Source organism: Falco cherrug, chromosome 1 (genome assembly GCF_023634085.1).
Source record: "Falco cherrug isolate bFalChe1 chromosome 1, bFalChe1.pri, whole genome shotgun sequence".
Lineage (NCBI taxonomy): Eukaryota > Metazoa > Chordata > Aves > Falconiformes > Falconidae > Falco > Falco cherrug.
The window spans coordinates 55807927-55833323 of NC_073697.1; the positions used below are offsets into that span (position 1 = coordinate 55807927).

At 39.3% G+C, this 25397-nt stretch overlaps 2 protein-coding genes across 5 annotated transcripts in view; one reads left to right on the forward strand and one right to left on the reverse strand.

Moving 5' to 3' along the window:
* The first annotated feature begins 3695 nt into the window (after positions 1–3695).
* On the forward strand, positions 3696–9153 carry SHISA3 (shisa family member 3). Its single transcript, XM_055700970.1, has 2 exons — positions 3696–4013; positions 4800–9153. Exons 1-2 carry the CDS (start codon positions 3719–3721, stop codon positions 5249–5251), a joined length of 747 nt encoding a protein of 248 aa, XP_055556945.1. The 5' UTR covers positions 3696–3718; the 3' UTR covers positions 5252–9153.
* A 1006-nt stretch (positions 9154–10159) lies between these two features.
* The window catches only part of ATP8A1 (ATPase phospholipid transporting 8A1), a 117503-nt gene continuing 102265 nt past the window's right edge, over positions 10160–25397 (reverse strand). For all 4 annotated transcript variants that reach the window (XM_055728231.1, XM_055728162.1, XM_055728298.1 and 1 more), the window contains 4 exons: positions 22108–22196; positions 21622–21714; positions 15153–15244; positions 10160–14719 (listed from right to left, as the gene is read on the reverse strand). In XM_055728231.1, the coding sequence (XP_055584206.1) occupies positions 14622–14719; positions 15153–15244; positions 21622–21714; positions 22108–22196 (372 nt within the window). In that variant the 3' untranslated portion in view covers positions 10160–14621. The remainder of the gene's footprint in view (positions 14720–15152; positions 15245–21621; positions 21715–22107; positions 22197–25397) is intronic.

Below are 25397 nucleotides of genomic sequence, written 5' to 3' on the forward strand. Positions count from 1 at the left end.
ACAGGTTTAGAAAGCAGTATACAGGGTTTTATTCAACACAGTCCTTACGTGCTTAATGAAGCACCTCACTTAGCTAATGAGTTTGCAATTTAGCTGGTAATTTTTTTTAATTTTTATTTTTAAAGGGGAATCTGCTTGCACCAGGCTGTTTTTAGAAACCAGTAGCTGAATTTAGCCTCTTTGTTCTTTGAAATTCAAGACAGCATCTAATGAAGAGCCAGGGTGAAATGACTAATCCTGATGATTACATAAAGCAAGACATGAGCTGAGCCTATCCCTCATGACCCTAGCTAAGATAGAAGTGTGACATTATTTAGGAGCGTTTGGAAGATCCAGTCTCTGCTCAGACTCTAGTAGCCAAGCCAGTGTCCCAGGGCTTTGCCAACATCGATAGTGCCTGCTTGAGATGGTGATATGATCAGCTCTCATACTAGAGCTTCATGGGTCACTGACTTGTTTTACACTGTAAAGGAACCCCAAAAGTATCACAGTAAAAACAGAAAAGGAAAAAGAAAAGCACAAACCCAAAAAATAGTGTCACAAAATTATTAGTAGAAACTATGAATCTGTTTAAGGTTTGATTTTAATATTTCCTTTTACAATCTATCCATTTGGCAGAAGTGAGGTAATTACTGAGTGCCTGGATGCAATGATTTCAGAAGTAATTTAAGAAAAACTGTTTGATCTTGCACTGAAGCAGATGAGGAGTACTGTAATGTGCTCTCCCCATAGATTTGCTGTGGGGAGAGTGAGAAAAGCCTGGTGAATAATAACAACTTAAACCACAATGAAATTATCTTTTCTGCCTGTTATATGACTAATGTCACCTTCATTAGTTTTAATACTAAGCTTTATAAACAACAACAATCAGAGCAATAGCTATATGAGCTATTAAACCCAGTGTTTTTCATTCAAAATTAATGATGACACATCACCTGGAAGCTGGAAGGCTTCAGCTAAGAAAAAATAGTAAGCAAAGTCAGCATGGGTACTTTGCAGGAACATTACCCACAAAAAACCCACTCTAAAAGGAGCCACCTGATGTCCTCAAACTGCAAGTGAAGGATGCTCACCAACAGTTTGCATGATATTTTTTCCTGTATTCTTAATTATTTGTGAGTTTATTTTAAAGTAAATGACATAAATAGATGCAAATGAATCTGCTAGCACGTAAAATTCTGTAAGGATGTGGTTGCACAGAAGCAATCTTTACAAAAGGGGAGCAGAGCAAAGGTTTTTGTCTCTCTGGGTCAGAATAACCCAGTTCATCTCCACTAGAGTCACATCACATTCTTTACACTGCATCAGTATTTCAGAGAAAGCAAAAAAATAAGCCCAAAGAAGTCAGTTGAGATCTCGGCAGCTCAGAGGAAAACTGCTCATGTACCTTCAAACTTTCAAGGTTGGCTGTGTTTGCAAGAGCAGTACCGAAATCTGCCTCTGATTTTTATTTGGCACAAATGAGATAAATCCACTCGAGTGGTTGAAATGCCATTTATCCACACAAAAATAAACCAACCCCACATGCACTTTCAAGCAAATACTTAAGCCCTTACAGGTCTTTTCATGCAGGATCGGGCAATCTGGGATTCAAATAAAGGGAAGGGCAGCTGTGCACATTTAATGGAAACCCTGTACAACTGCCATCCGCTTACACAAGAGGGGAGCAGAGAGTAGCCTCTGCGTAAAGAGGCACACAAAGACAAACTGTCAATGAACCAAGCACTAGAGATGTAACACAGGAGAAATAACCCCAGGTCAAAATCTTGCTGATGCCTGTGAATTGGGAGCCCCCCCCCTTCCCGTTGTCGTCGTCCCCCAGAAAAATATCTGCAGTTCTTGCAGCAGCTTAATATCTAAAATATACGTATCAGAAGGATTTTTTTCAGACCTCTTGTTTTTGGGAGCTGGTGAATTAATCAGCAATATCAGTGTATGAGTTGTGACATGTTTACTCAGCAATTCCTGCAAATCTGACGGGATGGATCTGTTGTCTCTCTGCCCTCTGCACCTGAGGGCAGCTGAACATACCATGGAGACCTCACTGAGCTCCTGCTCCAAGCCTCATCCTGGTCAACAAAGAGATTCCTTTTGACCTTCCTGGAAGCTGGATTATGCCTTTAAAAGGCATACATTTTAAAACATTCCATGAAGGCTGTGTTTGCTCTAAAACCACAGTGAGGCAAATGCAAAACTATATTAATATTTAACGTTGGCCTATAAAAACTAGGAACTCAGAGTCAGGACAGCTGGTACAAGTTTAATTCACATCATCACTTCAAAAGGAAAATACAGAAGAGGACAGAATATCACATCTTCACGTTCAAAATGTATGTGTTTTCCTTTAGTATCCAATTTTGTTATTTTTGTACCTACACCTGTTAAATAGTCATGAGAAATATTGTGCATTTATGCAATTTTTTTGTTTGATTTTCCTACCTGGTAGTACTGGTTATACTTAAAGAAATCAAAACAGGGGGAAAAGAGGGTCGGAGGGAAATAAAAAAAAAAAGAATAGATTAGTTAAAAGAAAAACTAACACAAATACTGTGCTTGTGGACTGTATTTAGGGGTTGGCCAGAAGTCTAAGGTCTTGATCGATGGTTCTCGGCACACAGTTTTATTGCTGGTACACAGCACGCTTTGTTCCTTTTGTTTCACTGAACCTGCCAACTTTGGAAATTAGTGACACAGGCATTCAAAACGTTTGACAAGTGGTCAGGCTCCGATATACATATTCATACCCCAGCAGTAAATGATGGCAGGAAGTTTCGGATGCAGTAAAAATGAATCCTTTCGTTCAGCCCAACTTTAATGTAACGCTCATTCCCTAAGCACTTTCGCTGCTAGAGCAGGAATGCCTCTTCGATAGCACACAGGGGAGACATCATTTAAAGAAATGTTTCTTTGCTTGAACCACAAGTCCAAATCTGCTCAGTTCATTTAAAATATTTTCTTTCCCCCCCCTCTAGATAAATGAATAAGCAGTTCCTTCTGTGGTTTTCCTGATGCTTGGTGACTTGCCATTATTCTTCCAGGAGAAAAAAGATCAGAGGCTCATAGGAACAGATGTGTCCCTCCTCCTCAGACCCACACTCGCCCTCTCCCTTTGGAAAACGAAGGTGACGGGCCCGGTGTTTGGCTGAAAGAGGCTATAAATCTTCTGGGCATATGCTGCCGTGTCTTCGCACAGAAAAAGCACAGAGGAAAGGAAACAGGTTAAAAAGCAGAGAGTCCTTGCTGTAAAGCACGCTGTGCTGGCTTTTCTGACTCGGGGAGGTGCCCGGCGGCTTTAACCAGCCGCCAGAGCAGGTACCCGCTGCCGGGGCCCGGCCGGCGGGAGGGCCGGGGTCCCCTCGGTGCGCCGCCCGCGTTTCAGCGCTGCCCTCCCCGCACGGCGCCCGAGGGGCAGCAGCCCCGCCAGGCAAGCGCGGACCTGGCCGCAGCCCCCGCTCCGTCCGGGCTCCGGTACCGGCCGGCAGGTACGGGGCGGGGGCGGGGGCCGGGGCGATGCCCGGCAGGGGCCGGGGCGGCAGGTGAGCGCGGGCGCGGCGGGGGCGGCCCCGCGTGGGCCGGGGGGAGCTGCCCCCCACCCCCCGGCCGTGGCGCAGGAGGCCCCGCACGGCGCCCGGGGCCGCCCCCTGCCTGCCCCGGCGGGGCGGGCGGCGGCGGCGGCGGCGGCGGCGGCGGCGGCGGCGGCGGCGGCGGCGGCGGGGAGATGGCGGGGCGGCGGCGGGCGCTGCTGCTGCTGCTGCTGCGCTGCCTCCTGCTGGGGCTGCTGGGCGGCGGCGGCGGGGGCCAGCCCGGCGGCGGCGAGTACTGCCACGGCTGGGTGGACGGGCAGGGCGGCTACCACGAGGGCTTCCAGTGCCCCGAGGGCTTCGACACGGCGGCCGCCACCATCTGCTGCGGCTCCTGCGCGCTGCGCTACTGCTGCGCCGCCGCCGAGGCTCGCCTGGAGCAGGGCGGCTGCACCAACGACCGGGAGCCCCCGGACCCGGGAGTCACCGCCCGTGAGTGCCCGGCCCGCGGGCCCCGGGGCGGCCGGGAAGCGGCCCCCGCGGAGCATCGCCCGGGCGGAGCGCGGCTGCGGGGCTCCCCGGCCCGGCGCGTGCGGGGGGCAGAGCGGGCGCCCGGGGCTGCGCCCGGGGCAGCGGCAGCTGGGTCCATCCCAACGGGAAGGCGCAGCTGGCTTTGAGGTTTGCGCCGGCGAACTTGTCGGTGCTTAACTCCGTGGTGGGACGGGGCCCCGGTGCGCTGCAGCACCACCCCGCCGCGCCGGGGCCGGCGGCTGTCCGGGGAAGAGGAGCGCGACCGCGCCGACGGGGACGGGTTGTCCCGGGTCACGGGTTGTCCCGGGTCACGCGTTCTGCGCCGCTTTCCCACCTCGGGAGCGGGAGGGACCCGGCGGCGCCTGCAACGTTCGCGCCTCGCCGGCAGGTTCGAGCTGTGGCACGGGCGCGCGCTGGCGGTGCCGCGGCTGGGGGAGGGGCAGCGGGGCGTTGGGGGAGCCCCAACGGGAGCCAGCGAACGGGTCGCGGCGCCGGCAGCGTTTACCGCTGGTGGCTATTACAGCTGTCAACAGAAGGAAGATTCGACTGGTAGAGGAAAGGTTTAGACTTCAGGTTTGTGCTGGTGATAATGGTTGAAGGCTCTGCCTGCCGAGCAGCTGGCTGTGCTGGTGGGACTGAAACCGTGTGGGGCTTCAGAGACCCGCTGTGGGGTTTGTTTCTGCGCGGCAGACCTGTTGCTTTCGGTAGGCTAACGTGTGTGGCTTTTCTTATTCTTTCTTCTCCCAGAACCGATCTACGTGCCGTTCCTCATTGTTGGATCGATATTTATTGCCTTCATCATCGTGGGCTCGCTGGTAGCAGTTTATTGTTGCACGTGCCTAAGACCTAAACAACCATCGCAGCCGATAAGATTTTCTCTGCGGAGCTACCAGACCGAGACTCTTCCCATGATCCTGGCCTCCACAAGCTTCAGGACGCCGTCCCGGCAGTCCAGTACTGCGACAAGCTCCAGTTCGACCGGTGGCTCGGTTCGCAGGTTCTCCTTCCCCCGGGCAGAGCCGGGGTGCCTCGTGGCATCGCCACCCCCACCGTACACATCTGGCTGTTTCCAGACAGCCCATGCAGTCCATCTCACTCAGCCGTCGGGATTTCTGGTGTCACCACCGTACTTTGGGTATCCTCTCCAGCCAGAGCCTGCCCTGGCTGGGAAGAGCTGCTCCGATTTCAGTCAGAGCTGAAAGGAGTTGTGGAGAAATCAGGGAGCCTTCAGAAGTGCAGGGACTGCTGCGGTGGGTGTCACACTGACAGGCTCTGTGGCTGCGGCAGGCAGAACCGTTCCCGTGGGTGAGTTGCCCTTGAAAAGTGCAAGGTCTCATTTGGGTTCTCATTTCCCAAACTTGGATCACACTAACAAATGAATTGTAAAATACTCCAAACAGTTGCTCTAAAACATGACTGCTCTGATTGTTTGGTCTGATTTGTGCAGGAAGTGTTCAGAGACAAGTAGAAAAACGATTTTGGGATAAAGGTACTTCCTTCCCGGTGTTACAAATGACATTTTAACCCTAAATGCTATTAACTTAGTTAACAAACGGTGGCTGCGTTCCACTGATAATAATCAAACTAGTTCTATAAATCAGCAGTAAGCCTGAGAAGTAAGAGAGGAGTAATATTTACTAGAGGATCCTGAAAACAGCCGACTGCTTCCCACTTCCATAAGCAGTGAGAATAAGAGGAAGAGTTTTACTACAGATACCAAAATGCATAGGTTTTTAAAAATACACATAATATACCTGAACTTACACTGCCTATTTGCGTTTGTAAACTTTAACTATGCTAGCTAAAACTAGTACTGATTAGGCTAGCTGAAAATGAGCCAGTCCCAAGCAGCTGAATTATCTATGAGAAAAGCAGAACGTATTCAGCAATATCACTAGTAACTTCTCCGCATAAAATTCTCAAAATGGCGTTGCATTAAAGCATTTTCCAGAAGGAAGTGTTGTTGGCTTTTTGCTCAGCAACATGTGTAAGTTGGACAAATGGATCATAAAGTTCTATTTGTAAAATTAGCCATGTATAAAATGTAAAGACAAGCTTGTAATTTAAAATGCATTTACAGCATTGACAACACTAATTATTTAGTAGTCACACCAAAAAAAAATTTATCAATAAACTGTGTGGTTTAAATGTTGTGTCATCTGGATGTCTCTGTACAGATAGTGTTTGATGAGCAAGTTTTTTCATTTTGATGGTGTACCTATACTGTGTTTTTTCCTGTTAAAAATAGTTGATTTTTCTTTTGTAAATGATTTACATCTTTAACTGCACCTGTTGTGCAGATTTAATACAATACAAAATTCTGACTGTGTAGCAAATGAATAGATTAATTAATGTCTTTTATATGTAACTGTGGTAAAAATGTGGTTAAAAATACACTGATTAGTTGGGTATTTTAATTTAAAACATCCTGCCCTAGGAATAAATTTTGTTTGCCCATCGACATTCCTTCACCCGAGTAAACCAACAGACCAAATGGAAGAAGAAAAAAAATGCATCTAAACCAAACACATGCAGAAAGCAAATGGAAAATACACAGGAAAAAATGCAGTTGTTAAAGGGCTTCTCTGTATACTTATTTTTGTGAACAAACGAAGACATTCAGAGGCTGAACCTTCCTGTTCTGTGAGCCCCAAACTCCCTGTGTGTAGGTTCTGTTGAAGAACATTCTAGCTGACCTATTTCACAAGTACTAGCGTATCACTGCATATTAAAATTACAGCATGTCTATTCTGAATTACAGTATACTTCTCTGTATTTTAGAAAAGCTTTATGGGTTCTTCCTTGACAGTTGAGTAATTCTCTTTCTTAGCAAATATCTAGCAATCAGTATCTTAGCATTTATGAAAAAAATATTTTGAAACAACCCTTTTAATATGTTCTTTATTGCATAATGAACATTACACTCCAACAGATACTACTGGTGGAAATGCATTTTCTAAGAAAGAAACTTAAATTGTATACAATGATGTTTTAAGTAATAGATTTTAGCTTGAATGCTGTAGTTCTTAATTACAAACTGAAATTATGATGCACTGCATACATTTTATAAAAATCTAAAAACTTTTAATACTTGGGAAATTTATTGGAAAGTAAGTGTTTTGGCTTGCTTTTTTTTTTTTAGAAACAATCTTCAAGTAAGGAGGTGGGTAAATTTTTGCCTGCTTTTGGTGATGTTTCATTGGACTCTTTTCACTGTGTATTTTGAATGGATAAGAAATATGGAACTTTCCATCAAGTAACTTTCGTGAAAAATTGTTTAATATTGCAACAGATACCAGCTCTGTTCTTTGGCAGCATCCTGCGAGATTTGCCGATCGTTCCTGTATACAGCAGAAACTGGTAGTAAAACAAGCTGTATTTTTTACTTTTACTATAATGACTCTTCAATTAGTAGAAATCTTTCTTTACCTAGCAAACCGGGGCAGCACAGATCCTTCTGGAAGCAGAAACTTCATTGATTTTAGTTAAGAAGGTGCAGTTTTGTGTATCTTGAAAGAGCGATTAGTCATCAGAGCCCAACACAGATGATGGGTAGCTGGAATTCAGTGTTTTCCTCAAAGATGGGCTGTACACAGCCAAGTCCAGGGCTGGACTGGGTTACTGCCTATTACCATTTGGAGGTGTAGGCTGAACAGGCCAGGCTGCTTCACTGTTAACGCTCTCAGCGGGCTCGGCGGTCAGATTTGTTAATGTTTTAACATCGGGGCAGATTTTCACGACGCTTCCGTACAGTCTTAAGGATTTTAACAATTGGCGTAGGCAGAGGCTGCGCAGTTTGCCATGTCGTGTGAAACAGCCCCGCAGGGAAGACCCCTGTGAGCTCCTTCTTTTCCTCCGGGTGCCGCACGAGGTTTGACCTCTAAAGGGCTTGAAGAGCCTGACACACAGGAGTAACGTCACCGACTCAGACATACCTAAGTTCGCAGAGCGCTAGCCAGGCACTTCATGGACTGGTAGCCAGAGCACAACAAATCTTGCAGATGGGGGTCTAAGGCTGGGAAAGATCAGGTGAGGTTAAAACAGCTGTACTGGGTTACTTGTAAAACAGGTGAGGTGGGGATAATGCACCATCTGCAAATAGATGAGAATCTATAAGTTACGAGGAAGCTATAAAATTATTGTTCATGTAGCTACAGTGGCAGTGACCTATATAGCTGAGGGGAGAGGAAAGGACGTGGGCAGAACACAAGCCCGTGGACTGAAGTGCTTGTTGCCTGTGCCAGGATTTTCCAACTCGGATGGATTCAGGGTGCAGACAAGAATGCTGAATTTCCTTCCCAATGTAAAGGACCTACTGGCATTAGATGCTCCTATGATTTACAGGAAAGTTTTCCTACACTTTGCAGACAGAACAAAAATTACATTCTGATACTGTTTTAATGACTAGTGAAACAGTTTCAAGGGCTACATATATGCTTGAAGTAAAAGCAGTTGCTTGCTATCAGAAGAAACATTTACACAGCTCATACTTGACTTACTGCCATGCTTATTTTTTAACAAAGTAAATTCAACTATTTTTTTTTTGTAATAGTGGAGTTAGTTCATACTCATTACTAGTGACACGAATCTAAAATAAATCAAAATGAAAAAAAGAATCACACTCATTAAATTGATTATTGTCATTCACACACGATGCACACAATTCTTTGATTGCCATTAATGGGTGATGGCACGTATGAAACCCAAGCCTTCTGTGGGCAAAGAGTAATAGTGACATGACTTAGATCAGCCATTTGGTTTGTGTTTCTGCATGTTGGGTTTCTTAAGTGTGTATCTCCAAAATGCATCAAAACTCTTCAGTGCTAGGAAAAACATTACAGGTACTTGCAAGAATGTCTGAAGGATTTTATTTTAAACTAGGTAAGCAGTACAGGATATGGCTATGGAAACTCTTGGATTGTTTCTAATACTAATCCCACTGGAATTAAAAAAATAGCGGCAATTTTAACATTATTTTGTCACCACTGTTCAGTTGCAGCTTAACAGTAACATTAAGGAGATGGAGTCAGTTTTCAGGGCTGTTTTTCTGCGTATTGTGATGCGCTGTGTGGACCTGAACTACTCTGAACATAGCTTCTGCTTTTGAGGGTCTACTGCTCCACAGGTAAAGTTTTTGATTTGCAGTATGTTGAGGTTGTAATTCCATGCTATGCTGCCTTCATTAACAAAGGCAGAAGAAGAAATGCCTTTCTGTTCCTTTTCATTCTCTCCATCTATGACTCCAGCAAATTCAGGGGGCTGTGGTGTAAATCTGGTTAGTGAAATGATTTAGCTTAAAAATAATGTTTGCCATAAGAAAGGAGGGAAAGGATTTGAAAGGAGGCCTGGATTATTATAAACTGGATTATAACCTGAATAATTTCAAGGGTCTCGTGACTGCCAGCAAATAGAGAGTGACACACCATGAGGTGGACTCTCCTTCAACCAGCTCTACTGTTAGAGACCGGGTATCATGAAAGTAACAGCACGACAGATGCATCTATTATGGAACCTGCCTTTGACAGAATACAACATCTACAAAATAATGTCTAGTGTGTATATGAAGAATTAGTCATCTATCTACAACCACAACACAGTTTAGGTTTGGATATAGGTTTTAATTCAGTGAGCAGGCACTGTTAGGGTTAAGAAATACCCGCTACTATCATAGCCAAAGGATACAGTATTTATCACTGTCCTCTGAAAAAGGAGATTACATTTCCTTATTCCCACTCTATCACTCTGGAACTGCATACTTCTCTTTCAAAATATGGTATACCCACCAGAGTATGTCAGGGCTTGGCTGCAAGTCACTGAACTGCAGACTCTCGTGCTCCCTTTTTTTTTATTTTTTTTAAACTTTTTCTGGACTTCACATGAGAACTGAAAAAGACATCTCCAAGTAGGTGTTTTAAAAAAACCCACCACCCTTAAAACTGTTTTCTACTTTTTCAGTTTACCTTAATAATGTAAGAATTCTTTGGTATTTGTGAAATGGGATTTTCTCGTATGTTCCATTTTAAAGGACTCAAAACCAAGAGTGATGTGATATATGCCTGCCTTTGAAAGTAATCCCTAGCATTTGCAACCAATCAATTCAACAAAGCTTCTTCATTTAATGGCAAAGTTTATTCATTTTTTAACAATTAAAAGACAAAACATTTAAAATTTGCAGTTCAAAACATGCACATTCACCAAATGCCAAATGACATGTAACACTGCATAGAATTGAATGGGTTACTAAAAGAGAACTACTTATAAAACACAGTGCATTTCACATCCAGTTAAAACTAAACCTGAGAAACTACCATAAACACTGAGTCAAAAAGTCTTCATTCATGCAGCTTCATAATTTCCACAACAGTTTCAGCAGTAACGGCTTAGTGGAGCTGTAAAACCTCACTTCACCTTGAATGCAAATTTTGCTATTACAGACTGACCGCTTTCTGCAGCAGTTCATACATACCAAACACTGAAATTCTTAATGAAAAATTATGCTGAAGTAGAAAAACAATATTAATGCATTTATGGCTTCTATTCTACGATGAATTAACACCATAAAATATGATTTAAAAAAAAAAAATTGTTCCAGTCACAGCTTCGCGTTTACAAATCACTCTCTATACATAAATGTGTTCATTTCAGTTAAAAGTATTGACCCTCCAAAGTGCCCAACTTTGCACATCATTGCTCAGATGAGTCCTTATACTCACAAACAGTCCAGTTGAAGCCTATGTGAGTAACGGTTTGCGTAAGCAGGAATCAGGTTTGGAATGCGAAAATATTCCTTTGTTTAATAAAGATGTATTGGTTAACCACGAGGAAACTGGAGGAGTGAGGGCAGAGGGAGGAAAGGAGAAACTAATTTATTGAGTTTTGTTACCGTTGAAAACATCCAGTACCAAGAAAGTTGAACTGACAGACTCATTTGCTTACATAGTGCTTAGCTTCTCGATATATTATGAGCAGACTTTTAACGAAGGCATTAAAAAACAGGGAACAGCAACCACCATGCATTGCCTCAGAACACTTAAGAAATATTGCCTCATGCAGACAGAATGATAAATTCATCAGAATTACAAGTGCTTTTATACAATACAGAAGAAAAAAAGGGAAAAACTTCTCTCCTTAAATTTAACACGTACTCCAAATTACTCATCATTCAAGATAGGTTTAAATGTAATGAAAGAAGTCTTAAGACAATGCACATCTTTCTAACACAGTGAATTTTATGGATGCATGTGGACATACAGGAATCTTCAGCTATCTCTTAGTGTTTCAAAATATTTTATATATAATTTCATACAAATAGAATGATGACTAAGTATAAATCTGTTGAAACTGCTTTGCAAAAATAAGTGCAAAATTAGGAAATGGCATGAAAAAATTCCAAATACAAATTATCAATAGGTTTGTTAAAATTTGCTTCCTGTTACTCTTTTGAATCATTTATTTATATATATATATATGTGTGTGTGTGTGTATATTTAAAAATAATAAAGCAACAGTATTTATGTAAGATACTCGGTTTCTGAGTGGCACTGGTTCAACTTTTTGATGGAAATTTTTAATACTAACTTGTAATTGTTATGCAGTGCACATGAAACAGGTGGAAAAGTCCATGTGAATTCTGTATTTAATACACATTTGATTTTTCAAACAGTAAGAACAGAGGCATTGTTACGAGCATTTTTGCCTAGTTTTTTCTTTAAATTAACATCTGCACAAGCCCCTTATTTTAACAAAGATATGATGTACTAACAGGATAGTAATAGATTATTTATGTGTACTCAACATGAAAATAAAGTGCATATTGTATACTTGACCCGATTTAAAAATGGGCATACATAGCTAAGATGATCTTGTATTTTAAAATGGAATTGTATGAGCAATCAGAAAACACAGTTAAAAATGCCATGTTATCTTTTTTTTACCATTTCCAAGAAGTGATATCTTTCAGCCACTAATTACCAGAAAAAGTAGACAGAGGAAAAACCCATCAGAAGGAATAAAAATGAAAAATGGACTTCATGAAATACTACTTCAAATTCAGTAAAGATGTAAGGATGAAATTCTGTGATAAGACTTAAAAACCTTAAATATAACAGTCTAAATTTAGGATCTCAGAGCTGTTTCCATTGCTTTCTTCCTTTTTATGACAGTTAAACTGGGGGCATATTGTGTATTATTTTCCACAAAGTGTATTACAATGGTGAGACAGAATTTTATTTCATAGGAAGAATAAGAGATCATGTAACTTTCTCATTGTCAATATTTTACAAGGTATTCTAGTCCTCATCCTTTTCTGCAAAATCAGCAATTAAACAATTTAGAACAGAAAAAACCCAGTAATAATAAAAAAATTCCCCATAAAAAGAATATGTATGGATTGAGTCATTTTATATGAGTTAAGTACACCAAAAGATTATAAAGGAGCAACAGTGTCATGGTTCATTTCAGAAATGTTTTGAAGTTGGTCATTGTCCCTTGGATGACAGAAAATAGGGATTCCCATTTTAGGAAGGGGGCATGCCCCCAAATTTTTTCTTGCCGTAGGTCAAGTGATTTGGCCCTCCCATATTGATCCATCTATTTATCTATGCCTGAAATGGCTTTTCTGAAGGCAGTTCTTGTCTGCATGACTGACTGGCAGTACTGTTTCCAGTGGGATACGTTCCCTTTGTCCCTGTGTCTTCTGTTTTCTGTTTAAAGATCACTCCGGGAAAGTGAGAGGAAGACATCGCATAACATGCATATGAAATGCAGACTGCCTTCCCATTGATACGCCTTCCTAAATATGTACGTTCATATACTGCCTTTTGTTGGGTTTTCCATGTGTGTTTGTAAGTTTCTTGTGGAATGGAGCACAAGAAACCTGGATAGTGCAATAAAGTTGTATATTAAGTGTTTAGTTAGATGGCAGACAAGGAGGTAAAGTCACCTTTAGTAAGTATACGACTGGTGAAGGAGGGCAGAGAAAGATGGGACTGGATGACTTCTTACTTTTAACTTAAAGTGGGTGATATGGAGAGCAAAGAGGAAATTCTTAATATAACAGATCATTAGGGATGTCATTGTTCTGCTTTTCCATCTAGCTGATCTCCATTTAGAGGGAAAAAAAGGTGATTTCTATGTAATGCACAGAAATTGAATTAAAAATGAAACCAACTGCTACTGTAGAAAAATGTATTTTAAATGTAATTATGACGGCTTTTAAACTCCAAATTAAACATGGACTAAAAAGCTACAAGATTTAACTAAATTCTGAAGTTAAAGTAGCTTTTCTTAGTTTGACACCTGATGATTGTTGGGTGATAAGCTGAGAAATACCAAGCATAACTACTTAAAAAAGGTATCACAATGTTCTCATTTAACAACCCCCCTTTTTTTTCTTTCCTTAAACCAGGTGTGTATCTTTTTCTGCAGTAACTTCCTTTCCGTTTTTAAAGGTGAGAATATATAGGTATTCTGTTTGACCAGTAAGTCGTAAAGAGGACGCTGCAAAGTATTTCACTTTTATAGGAAATTACTTTAGTGCAAATAAAACAGTACATACCACAGACTAGCGAAGGGCATGCTTTGCTCTCTGTTTCAATGTATGCATTTCAAATAATTTTAGTATAAAAATGTTGAAAAATTAATTAATTTTTAAAAATAAATTAAACTTTTTTTTGAGCCTACAGTATAAGCAGATACAACTAAGCATTGCAAAAATAAAGTTTGCTAAAGGGAAGTAAGGCAGAGAAATTCTTAAAAATTGAACAAAATAGTATGTGTACTCAGTTTTACAATGCGGCAGCCATTTTCAACATATGCAATACTAAATGAAAATAAGGGAAAAGCTTGTATAAGGCCAAAGGTGCAAAGACTTGCAGTTTTGAAAGCAAATGCCGTAAAGGCCACTCAAATTAGACTCACTGTACTGTAAATCTTTCTCCTCAAGTGCAGAGAGTCAAGCATGCAGTTCTGAGATCAGGACTGGAGTTAATTTCCTTTCGAATTACTTCTAACAACAGAAAATGTTTATGGAACTTCTTTGGCAAACGTTTTTAGGTTAGTTTGACACAAACATCTATAAACATCTCGACTCATAATCTTTCTCAGAGAAGGTGAATTAACACCATTAAGATACTATTATTTTCAGCACTTGTTGAAATCAAAGGCTTGTTATCAACTGTATTTAAATATACTAACACTTAAAAACCTTCACAGATGCTAATGGTCTGTCAATGTAAATTATGTTTAGTGATCTGACCATTGCCTTCTGAGTGCAGACCAGTATCAATTCAACTTCATTGTAAAATAAGCGAGCTGGCAAGATAGAACGTAAATTCCAATCTGTTTACAAAGGCTAAGCAAACACTCGTTAAAAATTTAGAGATGGTGTGTTACAGTATAGTTGCACAGTGCTTATGTCTACTGAATACACAAATCCAAACTTTATGGAACAAGACCACCACAGATCTTTAAATCTCTGATAACTGGGCCATGGTGACAGCTCCCAGCAAAGATCTAGTAGTCTGTCTCACAAAAGTAACTACTAAGGCCTAAATCTCGAGCTATGTTCCTTCACCATTCCTCAGGCCTTTGTTTTGTGGTATCGTAAGCTCTTATTACTTCAGACTGGGAAACTATTCCATTTTCATCTTGAGAGAAGGCATAGCCATCTGCAGATACAAAACAAAATAGAATCTGATTAAGCTTTGATCCAATTTTTTGGTTAAAGCTTTAGTAAGAACAACAAAGGTCAACAGAATGGAATAAACCTCTTTTCAGCAATTAGTAGGTAGAAAACCCATGCTATTTCTTACATAATTTTGCACCTGATCTAGCTGAATATGTCCCTGCTCATTGCAGGGGGGTTGGACTAGATGACCTTTAAATGTCCCTTCTTACCCAAACTATTCTATGAATTATAAAATAGCAGAAAGAACCTTGTGCAGTATCTTAGGAATGAAGAGAAACCTACCAACAGGCAAAGAACATGGTCTGCTTGGTTTAGGATACTGCATCTTTACTATAAACAAATACAGTGGAAGGTAGAATTTTACTTCTATACTATGAATGGATATTAACTTTTTTTTGTCAGTGAACACTTACGAAGTAAGTTTTGCTGCAGAGAGTCAGAGCGATACAAGTTCACGTGGTTCTTCTTAAAAACGTTCTTCAGTAGTTGGGCTCTTTCAGTTAAGCTAGAAAGAAAGAGTGAAAGATATTTACTTACTAATTACGGTATCCCTTTATCTCTGAGTCTGTTAAATGAGAATTATTAAATGAAGTGTCCTTTTTTTCCCCTTTTTTAATTGTGCCTAAACTAATTATTATTAAGATGATGATTAGAAGTGTGTGCGAGGGCAGATTTAAGTCCAGAACCCTGGCAATGTTTTCACTCGTCGCAGTACAGGCAAAATACCTGTTTGAAGCACTGCTGTGTGCTGACAGTACAATTAAATGAATAATATTGTAAAGATTTGAGCATCCTTTAGAAACATGCTGTGTAAAGGGAAGGCACTCGCTTCCTTGATGTAGCGTGGCCTGATTAGTGCCAGACTGAGTAACATCTGTCTTCTCCTCACAGAAGAAAATGCTCTAAGCCTCTACTGACACGGTACCCCAAAGGGATGGGAAAAGAAGATGAGGGAAAGTCAGATCCATGGCCATCAGCAGTGTGTACAGAAACGTGTGACTTCCATGAAAAGTGTTCTAGCAAGGTGTATTCACCACGACACTCCAGGTGTTCTTCTGGAGATCATACCCAAATAACAGACTACCATTAGTACTAGAGGTTGGTCACTTCAGCTCAGCTCCTCCCTTCTCAGCAGTACCGAGTCTGTTTTGTTATGTATTTATTGTGCTTTAATGTAATCCAAGTGACTCTCCATTTCAACCCAACTAGAAAAAAACAGAAGTATTAAATAGTTTTTAAGCTGAGACTCAAGCAGCGGCTGAATGCTGCAAACTGTAGTGAATGGAGCAGGGAAAGTGTCCAGTTTCCTTACCATCCCATCTTCCTTACATTTAAAGTTCTCTCAAATAGGATCCTACATTACTAAATAAATAACAGACGGACGAGCCATAGCTCAAGAAAGCTTTCAAAATCTGACAATTTTGGTAACATAAAGATGTGCAAGGGACTATTAAAAACACTCACACAAAACCTTCAATTTCTTTCTCTATATTTGACATTCACTGAATTAGAGCTTGTGTTTCAGAGAAATACCAACCTATCATTTAAACATTTCCAATGCGGAAAAATCCAGCCCCTCCCCACATGAACTGGCCTAAAAATTAGTTCACTGAAAAAAACTCCGAAGAAGTATCTTAAATTTATTCTGAGCATATAGTGATTTATTTTGTTGTAGTTCTGCTAGATTACCAAAGCTGACTCTTATGTAAGGACATAGTAAGTAAAGCAGACTTCACATACTTACATTACTGAGTTTTGATCAATCAAATTACTTTTAAATATTATTGTCAATTAGCTCAACAGCCTTACCTTCCCAGGCTGCAAGACCAGACTTAAGTGGTGCAAGGATTGGAACTAGACTGCTTCCCTTACTAGATTAGCATTCAAACTAATAAATTAGAAATGCTCATTCTTTCTTCAGTGAGTGCACACACTTCTTACACATGACGTTGAACCACTGGATTAAACTGGGGGACTAATGGTCCACCTCTCCTTTCTGTTCCCCTCCAGTCCGGTGGTTAAAGCACACACCATGAAGTGAAAACTTAGGTCTTAGAAACTAACTGCAAAATCTACAGGGTAAGGGGACAGGCAGGGGAAACTGCTTCTGTGGCCATGTTTTGAAGGAAAAGATGGAATGAGACAGTCTTGTAAAAAAGAAGTTAGGTACCAGTTCCTGGAAAACAGTCAGCACCTGCTGACTAAACCAAGAACAGAGAGGTTGGAGTACTGAAACATATCTTACTCTCAGTGTTTTCATAAGCTAGCTTTTGGAGGATTTTTTTTGTTTCCCATCCCAATTGCTCCTATAGGCTGTGTAGGAACCTTATTTTTTAGTTCAGAACTAGAAACTGTCAAAGTGACAAGATTAATAAAAAATTAGGGACTTAAGATTTAAACGACAAGCATATAGAGAATGAAGAAATAAATGTCTTCATGTAAGGTGGGAGGTCAGAGGTGGAAGACCATGTGAATACTTAGATGCAGTTATCAACTGTATCTCCTTTGCAATATGTCTGAGAAGCCCTTCTTAATGTGAGTTGAAATCAGCAAATTTCTATGAGGTTTTTGACAGGTGTTATTTTCTAATAAAAAAATCCTTCGTTAAAAACATAGCGGGCCTATTCTAGCATTTTTGGTACCATCATTATTCCTTGCTTGTGTTCCAGAATGGAATGTTCAGATTGCTTAAATGCCAAGCACTGAAAATACTGCCTTAAGTTTTACAAAAACATGAAATATGCACATTTCTTAGTTTATGTATAATGAAGTTTCCACTGCACAGATCTGATTGCTGGTACAGAAAATACAAATTAAGTAGGAAATACATTTGGGGAAAAAAAAAAAAAAGTGCTTCCAGCTATTCAGGTATTAAATTCTGATCCATTTCTGTACTTGAAATACTGTAGGCTCTTTATTATGAATCACCCAGTTGCCATTCAAAAGCATATTTAAAAATGTACATGTGAAGCCAAGAAAACAGTTTCGTAATTAACTAATGCTAAATCATAGTAACTAAATGCCTACACTCATTATATGTACCTATAGAGACAAGCAGAATATTAACTGGTTTTGAATATGAAACACAAACATTTACAGGCAATTAACCTCATTTATGGAAAAAAAAATTTGCTATATATATTCCTGACCAACCACTTAGCTGGTATAAAAATAATTTCCAAGTGGACTGAATGAAAAACAATGATTATATGAAGCAGTATTTGCAGTAGTTATCTCTGAAGATGTTTCCATAAGCTTAGGCTGTTATACATGTTATTGTTAGTCTATGTAGTATCCAACCCAGTAAAAATATTTTTATAGTAAGCATTAATACTGCTGTTCCTGCTTAAGCATTATATACAAGGTATCAGAAAAACTGTTGTTGCACAATGGTTTATATAAAAAAAGTATCCTTTTACCTTAGTAATTTCAATGTTAAGTAGAAATGGCTTTGTGGCATTTCAATTACAATGGCTTTAGTGATAGAAATCATACTTTTTGTGGCACAAATGTGTTAATCCATTGAAGTGGCTCTATTATTTATGCTGTTAAGGCACCCCCAAGTCAGTAGTACTCCAACATGGAAGCTTACTTTCTGTTGGAAAAGTGACTATGCAAAACTCACATTCTTGCTCAAGATATATTCTTACTTAACTGACAAATGTATATGATAAAAACAATTTCAATATGTTGCCTACAGAAGAACAGAATTAAAGCGTTCTGGGACAGTTCTGGGGAAAAACCTGATTACACATCCTTACACGCACACTGACACAGCAATATACGACTGAAATGCTTTTCCTGAGCTTTCAATAACAGTTTAAAACCTTTTCAAATCAGCGCTGTAAAAATACAAGGGATGACAGATTTTAAGACTGTATTCGCATGTTCTAATTTTAAAGCATGTGCTAGAATACAATAAAGATCTTTGAAAAGCAGTATTTTAAATTATTTCAATGTAAATGTCAATCTGTAATCCTAATTTTAAGAAAACAGCTAAAAGCGCATATTTAGAATTTAAATAGAAAAATCCCATCCTAAGATTGTTTGATAGGAAAACATCAAAAGGTCAAGCCTTACAATCTTAGCTGTGTTTAAATGCATGAAATATCAGGTCAACAGAGTTCTAAAAATTTGCTACAAATATATTCTAGCTGAAAAACAGCAACAAAAAATAACACTAATATGGTTCTAAGCAAACATTTAGATACTGTCCGGTTACAGCATCTAGCCAAGAGTAGAATCTTGACCTGTTATCTGTGGAAGCTGAGCCTCTGATTTTGTGTTGTAGTATTTTTAAGATGGGAATGGACACAGTGGAAAAGCTCCCAAGCTACCTTTCTCACTATTTCCCAGTTACTTCTTTACCGGTGGTTTATATCTTCTTAGGTTATTTTTGCATTTCATGAGAACAAATCCCTTCTTCTGCTACAATATAAAAAGGTACTTCCAGAGGTTTGCACACTAGACAATTATTACTTGGTCCTGAAGAATACATGGTAAGTTTTTCAAACTATTGGTTCTTGCATGAAAAGCACTAGAATTCAAGAATAAAAATGTCTCATGTACGTATTGGAACAGACGTAGAGGACATTCCTTAACAATTTTAATTACTTTGCACTGGTAACTAGTTAATCCAGACCACTTCTTTAACAAAGAATACTTTCTACATAAAGGGTAAAGTTTTGGCTCTATTACCTGAATTAACATACAATTATTTTTTTTTTTAAATGGAGGGAATAAACCCTTAAGAGATACTAAGATGCCTAACATCCACTGAGTTGCATGTAAAGTGGAAGCTTTTATACTTCAAAGGATATGGGTCTAAAAACAACTTTGTGGAGAAGGAATGGATCTAAGAAAGACATTCTGGCAGGTAACTAAACGACCTTCATGAAGCCCTCCTAACTACTTGTGGGATAAAAAGATGATTATAAAACTAGTGGTGAAAACACCAAGTTCTCTTACCTACAGGAGGAGGAATTTGGAAGACATTCTGTAGGATGATGGAAAAGCACACTGCCTAGACAACTGAAGTAAAAGCTGCTGAATTTGGGAATACAAGAGAAGTTTTGGGAATGCAAGTACGGAATACTGAAAAGGTACATTACCTTACTTTCCTATACACCCACAAGATATACCCACCCCTTTCAGCACTGCCTAGGACTAATGTCTGCTTTCTTTTCTGCAATTAGTTCTTTTACCACTTTCATTCTTTGCAAAAGAGCACACAACATGCATTGCTTCTGGCTTAAAGCTCAACACATTGATATACAAGCTGGATAATTTGGAAGAAGAGTTTTGCCCTGAAGCTGCCTGAATGGGCATTGCCATTTTAGATCACCTTTGAAAGTAAGAGAACTTACTTTTGCAAGCAGTAACTGGGTCTTGCAGTAATGAAAAGTATGCTTGATGAAGGAATTGTCATCAACTAGGGGACTCTGCAGTACTTCCCGTCTGAAGCTGCTGTTACAAAGACAGCATGTAGAGCCTGACGGGAGACACTGTGCAGGTATGTGCTCCTACGTAGCCCACCACACTGGACTAGGTGTTCCACAGGTGGTGGGATGAGCCTCCAGGCCTCATGATACTTCCCTGGTACTTGTCTATGGTACCAGGGAAGATGAACTCCACTAGAGGCAAAACATTCTTGTGAGAATAATTTCTAGGAAAAGAAAGGAAAATTAGGAGCAAACACTCACACAAACTGGATGTTCCACCCATTAGGTGGTCATCACCTTGGAATCCGATGTAATTTGGCCTCAACGTGGTAAATTCTAGTAAGCCAATTCCCACTGAACTAGAGAAGGGATACAGTAAGACTGAAGGAGAAAGGGAACTTAAGTATCCTTACAAACAAAAGGTACTTCCTGAAAACTGAAGCTAAAATAAAAGAAGTGGCTGTGGTTTTTCTGGTCTCTTTCTGTGCATAGCTTGGTAAGAAAAAAGCCTTCTTGGCTAAGCCCTTTGCCATGAAGATACTAAATAACCAGCAGTCCAAAGGGAAGAAAGAACAGGAAAATCAAGTATCAACAGTTTTGGCTTTTTTTAGACTTCACAAAACTCATGAAAATGAAGACAAGGAAAAAAGCTCTGACCCAGCCAAATGGCACTAATGAACTGGAAGGGGTGGGGGGACGGGGTCCTTGTCATCTCATACTCCCGTTCAGCAAGTGCTTGCTATGAGCTCAGCTAGCGTTAAAAATCTGAAGTTTTTTAGCAAGTGCACACCTTAATGCTGAATATACACATAGAAATTGTACAATTATTCAGTTTTACCTTCTCCTCTTTTCAAATTACCTGCCTGATCCACGAAGGAGGACGTAACAAGGGAATTCTTGTGGAGTCTTAAGTTAAAATTATTTCTTACCTTATATTGATTAGTCAAATTTGTTTGCTCTGGACCGGCATTAGATATAAAGACAGCTTGTTCTATTCAATTTCAGCAAATACTACACAGATTTTGCTGTTTGCTCTTATGCTACCAAGCAGGTTTAAAAATTCTTAAAATATTTCTATTATGTTCAGGGCCAATTTATAACTACACTACTGAATGACACAGGTTTAAACTCACTTTGTGTTCATTGTTAACACAATGACAGAATTAAAAGCGTACCTCAAGTTTCTTCTATACATAAAAATAGAAACGTAACAGTTGGCTACAAAGACAGACATCAGTTAAAGCCTTTGGTAAAAACCTCTATCTAAGCATATGATAAAACATACAGGCTCAGCAGACCTGAAACCTCTTTACAGACGCCTTCTGTTTTGTTTGGATTTTGAAAAATAACCTTTTGTCTTTGATACATGTATAAGGCTGAAAATATTTACTTTTTTTTTTTTTTTTTAAAAAAGACAATGATATACACATTTTTACAGTACCTCTTGCCATGCACAACTGCCCCAGGATCCTCAGACTTTGCTTCCAACTCCTGAACTTCATCTACCAGTGTCTTAAAAGTAGCTCTCTTTACTCTGTAAGCAATATAAAATACTGCCAGATTAACTCTTCTTGAAGGTAAAAGAAGAGACTGTTTTGACACACATAAATATCAATTTACAAATCCATTCTCCCAGATAAATTAAAATTAAGCTTTACAAGAAGAAACATTACAAAGCAAGTCTAAATAATACATTTTATAAGCCATTCTTGCAAATTAGAAACAACAAATATTTATTAAAAAGACATCACAACTATTGAAACATTTAAAATACTAGTAACACTTGTAATAAAGTTTGTCAAAACCAAACAAGGTGAAAAACAGTTTTATATAACCACCAGAGCTGATGTTCATTTGCTTTTCTTATATTAATAATTTGAACACACACTCAAAACCGTCCCGTAAACCTTGGCATTTCTGTACTCACACTTTATATACTACATCAAGAAGTAAAGCTGCCATAGGAATACATAGGAGTCCCATCCAAAACACTCCAGAGCTGAACATCATAGCTGCCTAGAGGAGAAAAAAGCACAAAATATGATGATGCCATGACAAGAGCTAGAAAAAAACCTTAGAAATATCAAATTCTTGGTTGAGGGTATCAAAAGCAAATTTAAATTAAACATTCTAGACTCTCTAATGCAAAATAAAACCTTCTAACTCCTTTCTAAAATTCCCTGAGTTGCTGTAGAAATTCAGTAGGTAGTAAGCACTAATTCATGTTAAGAAGCTGGCAGAAAGATCACACTGCTTAGCTTTTTGAGGGAGGGGGAACGTACCCCTCCACAACCCTGCTCTACACCACTGTGCTGATTATAGACATTTCCATTAAAAGCAGATTTATTGGAAATCCATACCCTGCCACTTGCACAATCTTTGTCAATACATTATGAGCACAATTTCTTTGCAATCAACCCTAACAGGATATAATGGCTCCTGATCCTTGATATGGATATCGGACACTGTTACAATCAATTTGCAATATAATTCAGATCAAAGTGATCTCCATCAGAACTCACTGTACCACAGTTCCCACACCACAGACTCCTGTTCAACAAACTGCTTAAAAATGAGAACTAAGAAAACAACTAATTAACAATATGTTGCATACTTTCATAATTACGTAAATGAAGATCCAATACATTAACATATGGTGAAATATTTGCAAACCAGATCATTGCTTTGAGCTGTGTCTTTACTTTTTTATACGCTGCTTTACACATACATAGGAATTTCTTCTGTTCATAACTTGGTCTGTAAACAGACTAAAAACTAAAACACAGTAAAAAAAGCTAAACCAAACATCATAATGTATGGATATTAAAGGAAAAAAACCCATTTAACCTACCCTTGTAATTCGTGACGGAGTGTCTATATTAAGAGTATCATGGATGTAAAGAGTATGATACTTAATGAAGTGTATTACTGAAAGATTGTTTTGCAGTCAGTAATAAAAATACTTTTATAATGTGATTAGATTGTACAGAGTTTGAAAGTACCATTGCTACAAACCAATACCCTTTTCACATCCTTTGCTTCATTACTTGGAGACTTAATTCCTTTCAAAGGTTAAACCTCAGTATGTAACTAAAACAAACAAGCTGAAATGTTACTAATATTAATTGGCAGACAAATGCAGGTAGCTTGCAGTAGCTGAAGTCTAATTTCTGAATGTGCATACATGAACATTTTAGAATTATACTTAGTATTTTCATGTATAAAACCAAAAGTGAATCATTTTCAGAAAAAACCTCTCACTGATATAAGTAAAAAGTTCAATTTACCTTGTTTTCATATCCAAATTCCCACTGACACTGATTCTTTAGAAAGCATGAAAATATATTTGAATGAAAAATTTGGTAAATTTTCCACAGGTATGTTATAAGGCCATAGATACCGTCCTGAGAGTCTATTAATTATTTTTGCCAACAGCTGTCAGAAAAGGTGTAAGCACTGAGCAGTGCCAGGTTCAAAATTAAACAATTCACATTTTCAATGGAAAAAAAAAAAATTTGTATCAGGAAGTAAAGAAAATGCATTAGCACAATTACTTTATAAGCAAAGCATGCCTTTTGACATACTCGATGAAATACTCATTTCCTACAACAGCAACTAATAGGAAATGTCTATCACAACTACATTTTGCAAGACATTTTATAATTAAGTAGCAATTAGAGAGACAAAGTTTCCTAAAAAATAAGTGCAAAAATACAACTTGAAGTAATCACAACTCTTACTTCCTATTAGGACCAACATTTTTTGATTTATAAGAACGCAGCAAAGAGCTGTCCTTGCGTAAGCCACCCTGTATTAAATGTTTGCTGGTGAAACAGCAAAAGTGATAATGTAGGTCTTAGGATGTTAATTCTGACCATTGTAATGCAAACTATGAATGAAGGAACAACTGGCGCCTACTATTCAGTCCATCCAGCCTTTGGCTTTACAAATGAACAACATGAATTGAGGAAAAAAAAAGAAGTTTTTCTGCGTCATATTTGAAAGCCTGTCAGATTTTTTTTTCTTTTACAGAGTTAATCCAAACCTAAAAGATTTAAAGCCGACATTCGCATTAAAGACAGAGGGCCTCTTTGTATTTTTTGGACGAAGAGGGGAAAAAATAAAATCCCACAGAGGTATTTCCTTCCTTTCTGTACAAAAAACTCCCCCCTCACTCTGTAGAAAACATTTTTGTCTCTAACTTTTCACATCTCTCTACACATAGGCAGGTCATCTGGGAAATGGCAAACCAATCCTTTTCAGACAATGGCACTAACAGGAGCAGCCTGTTCTGGGGACGGACTCTGGCTGCCTCTGTTTGTGGTTTACAAATTGTTCCTAATGTGAGAGATTTGTGGTCTATGCCAAGCTTTCCCCCTTCAGGCCTTGTGAAACCAAATGGAATCTGCCACAAAAGTGGGTCCCAGGGGAATTCAGAAGTAATCCAAAATGAGAGCTGGGAAGCCTGGTTTATTGTAGGACTTTCAACTACTGCAGGGAAGATAAATAATTTGTTGTATGTGTAGCTCATGCTCGATATCAGGACATTCTAAAATGAATTGTTTATCAAGTGCAATGTACAGTTTTTATACGAGTTCTTATTTCCTAAAAAAGCAAAAAAAAAAAAAAATGCTGAGAAATATTCCCTTTCACGGCTTAGTGGTAGATTAGAAATCCTGGCTGCAAAAGATTTTTAATGCACTGATGAAGACGTACTGTTAGGAAATTACATGCCAAAATGAACAGAGAATATTCCCTTTTTCTTCACTGTGAAATGACCTGCCAGAATAGCTACGTCAGATTTTAGAAAGCCTTCTAAAACTAAAGAAAGAAAGATGCAAAGAACGGTAAAATTCTTGCTGCAGAAAAGCTTCTGAAAACCCTTTTCAGCTTATCTATTTCAGGTGTCATCTAGGTACATATCCTCTCCCTATGAACTACAGAAGTATTAAAATAACTTCTCAAACCAGCAAGTTTCTCTTCTCAACCACCTACAAAGACAATTAGTTTTAGTCATCTGCATGTTTGCATCCATACATGTCCAAGTACTTTCAGCTGTAATATTAAAACAGATCTGCACTAACCCCTAGCACAGCAAAGATCCTACAGGTGAGTTCTTGCAATGCCTCTAGTCTTTCTTTGCTGTTTAGAGTTCAAAAACCTTCTCACAGTTCCTATCAAGAATTTAGCAGGAGCTCTGCTTATTAGTATACCAAA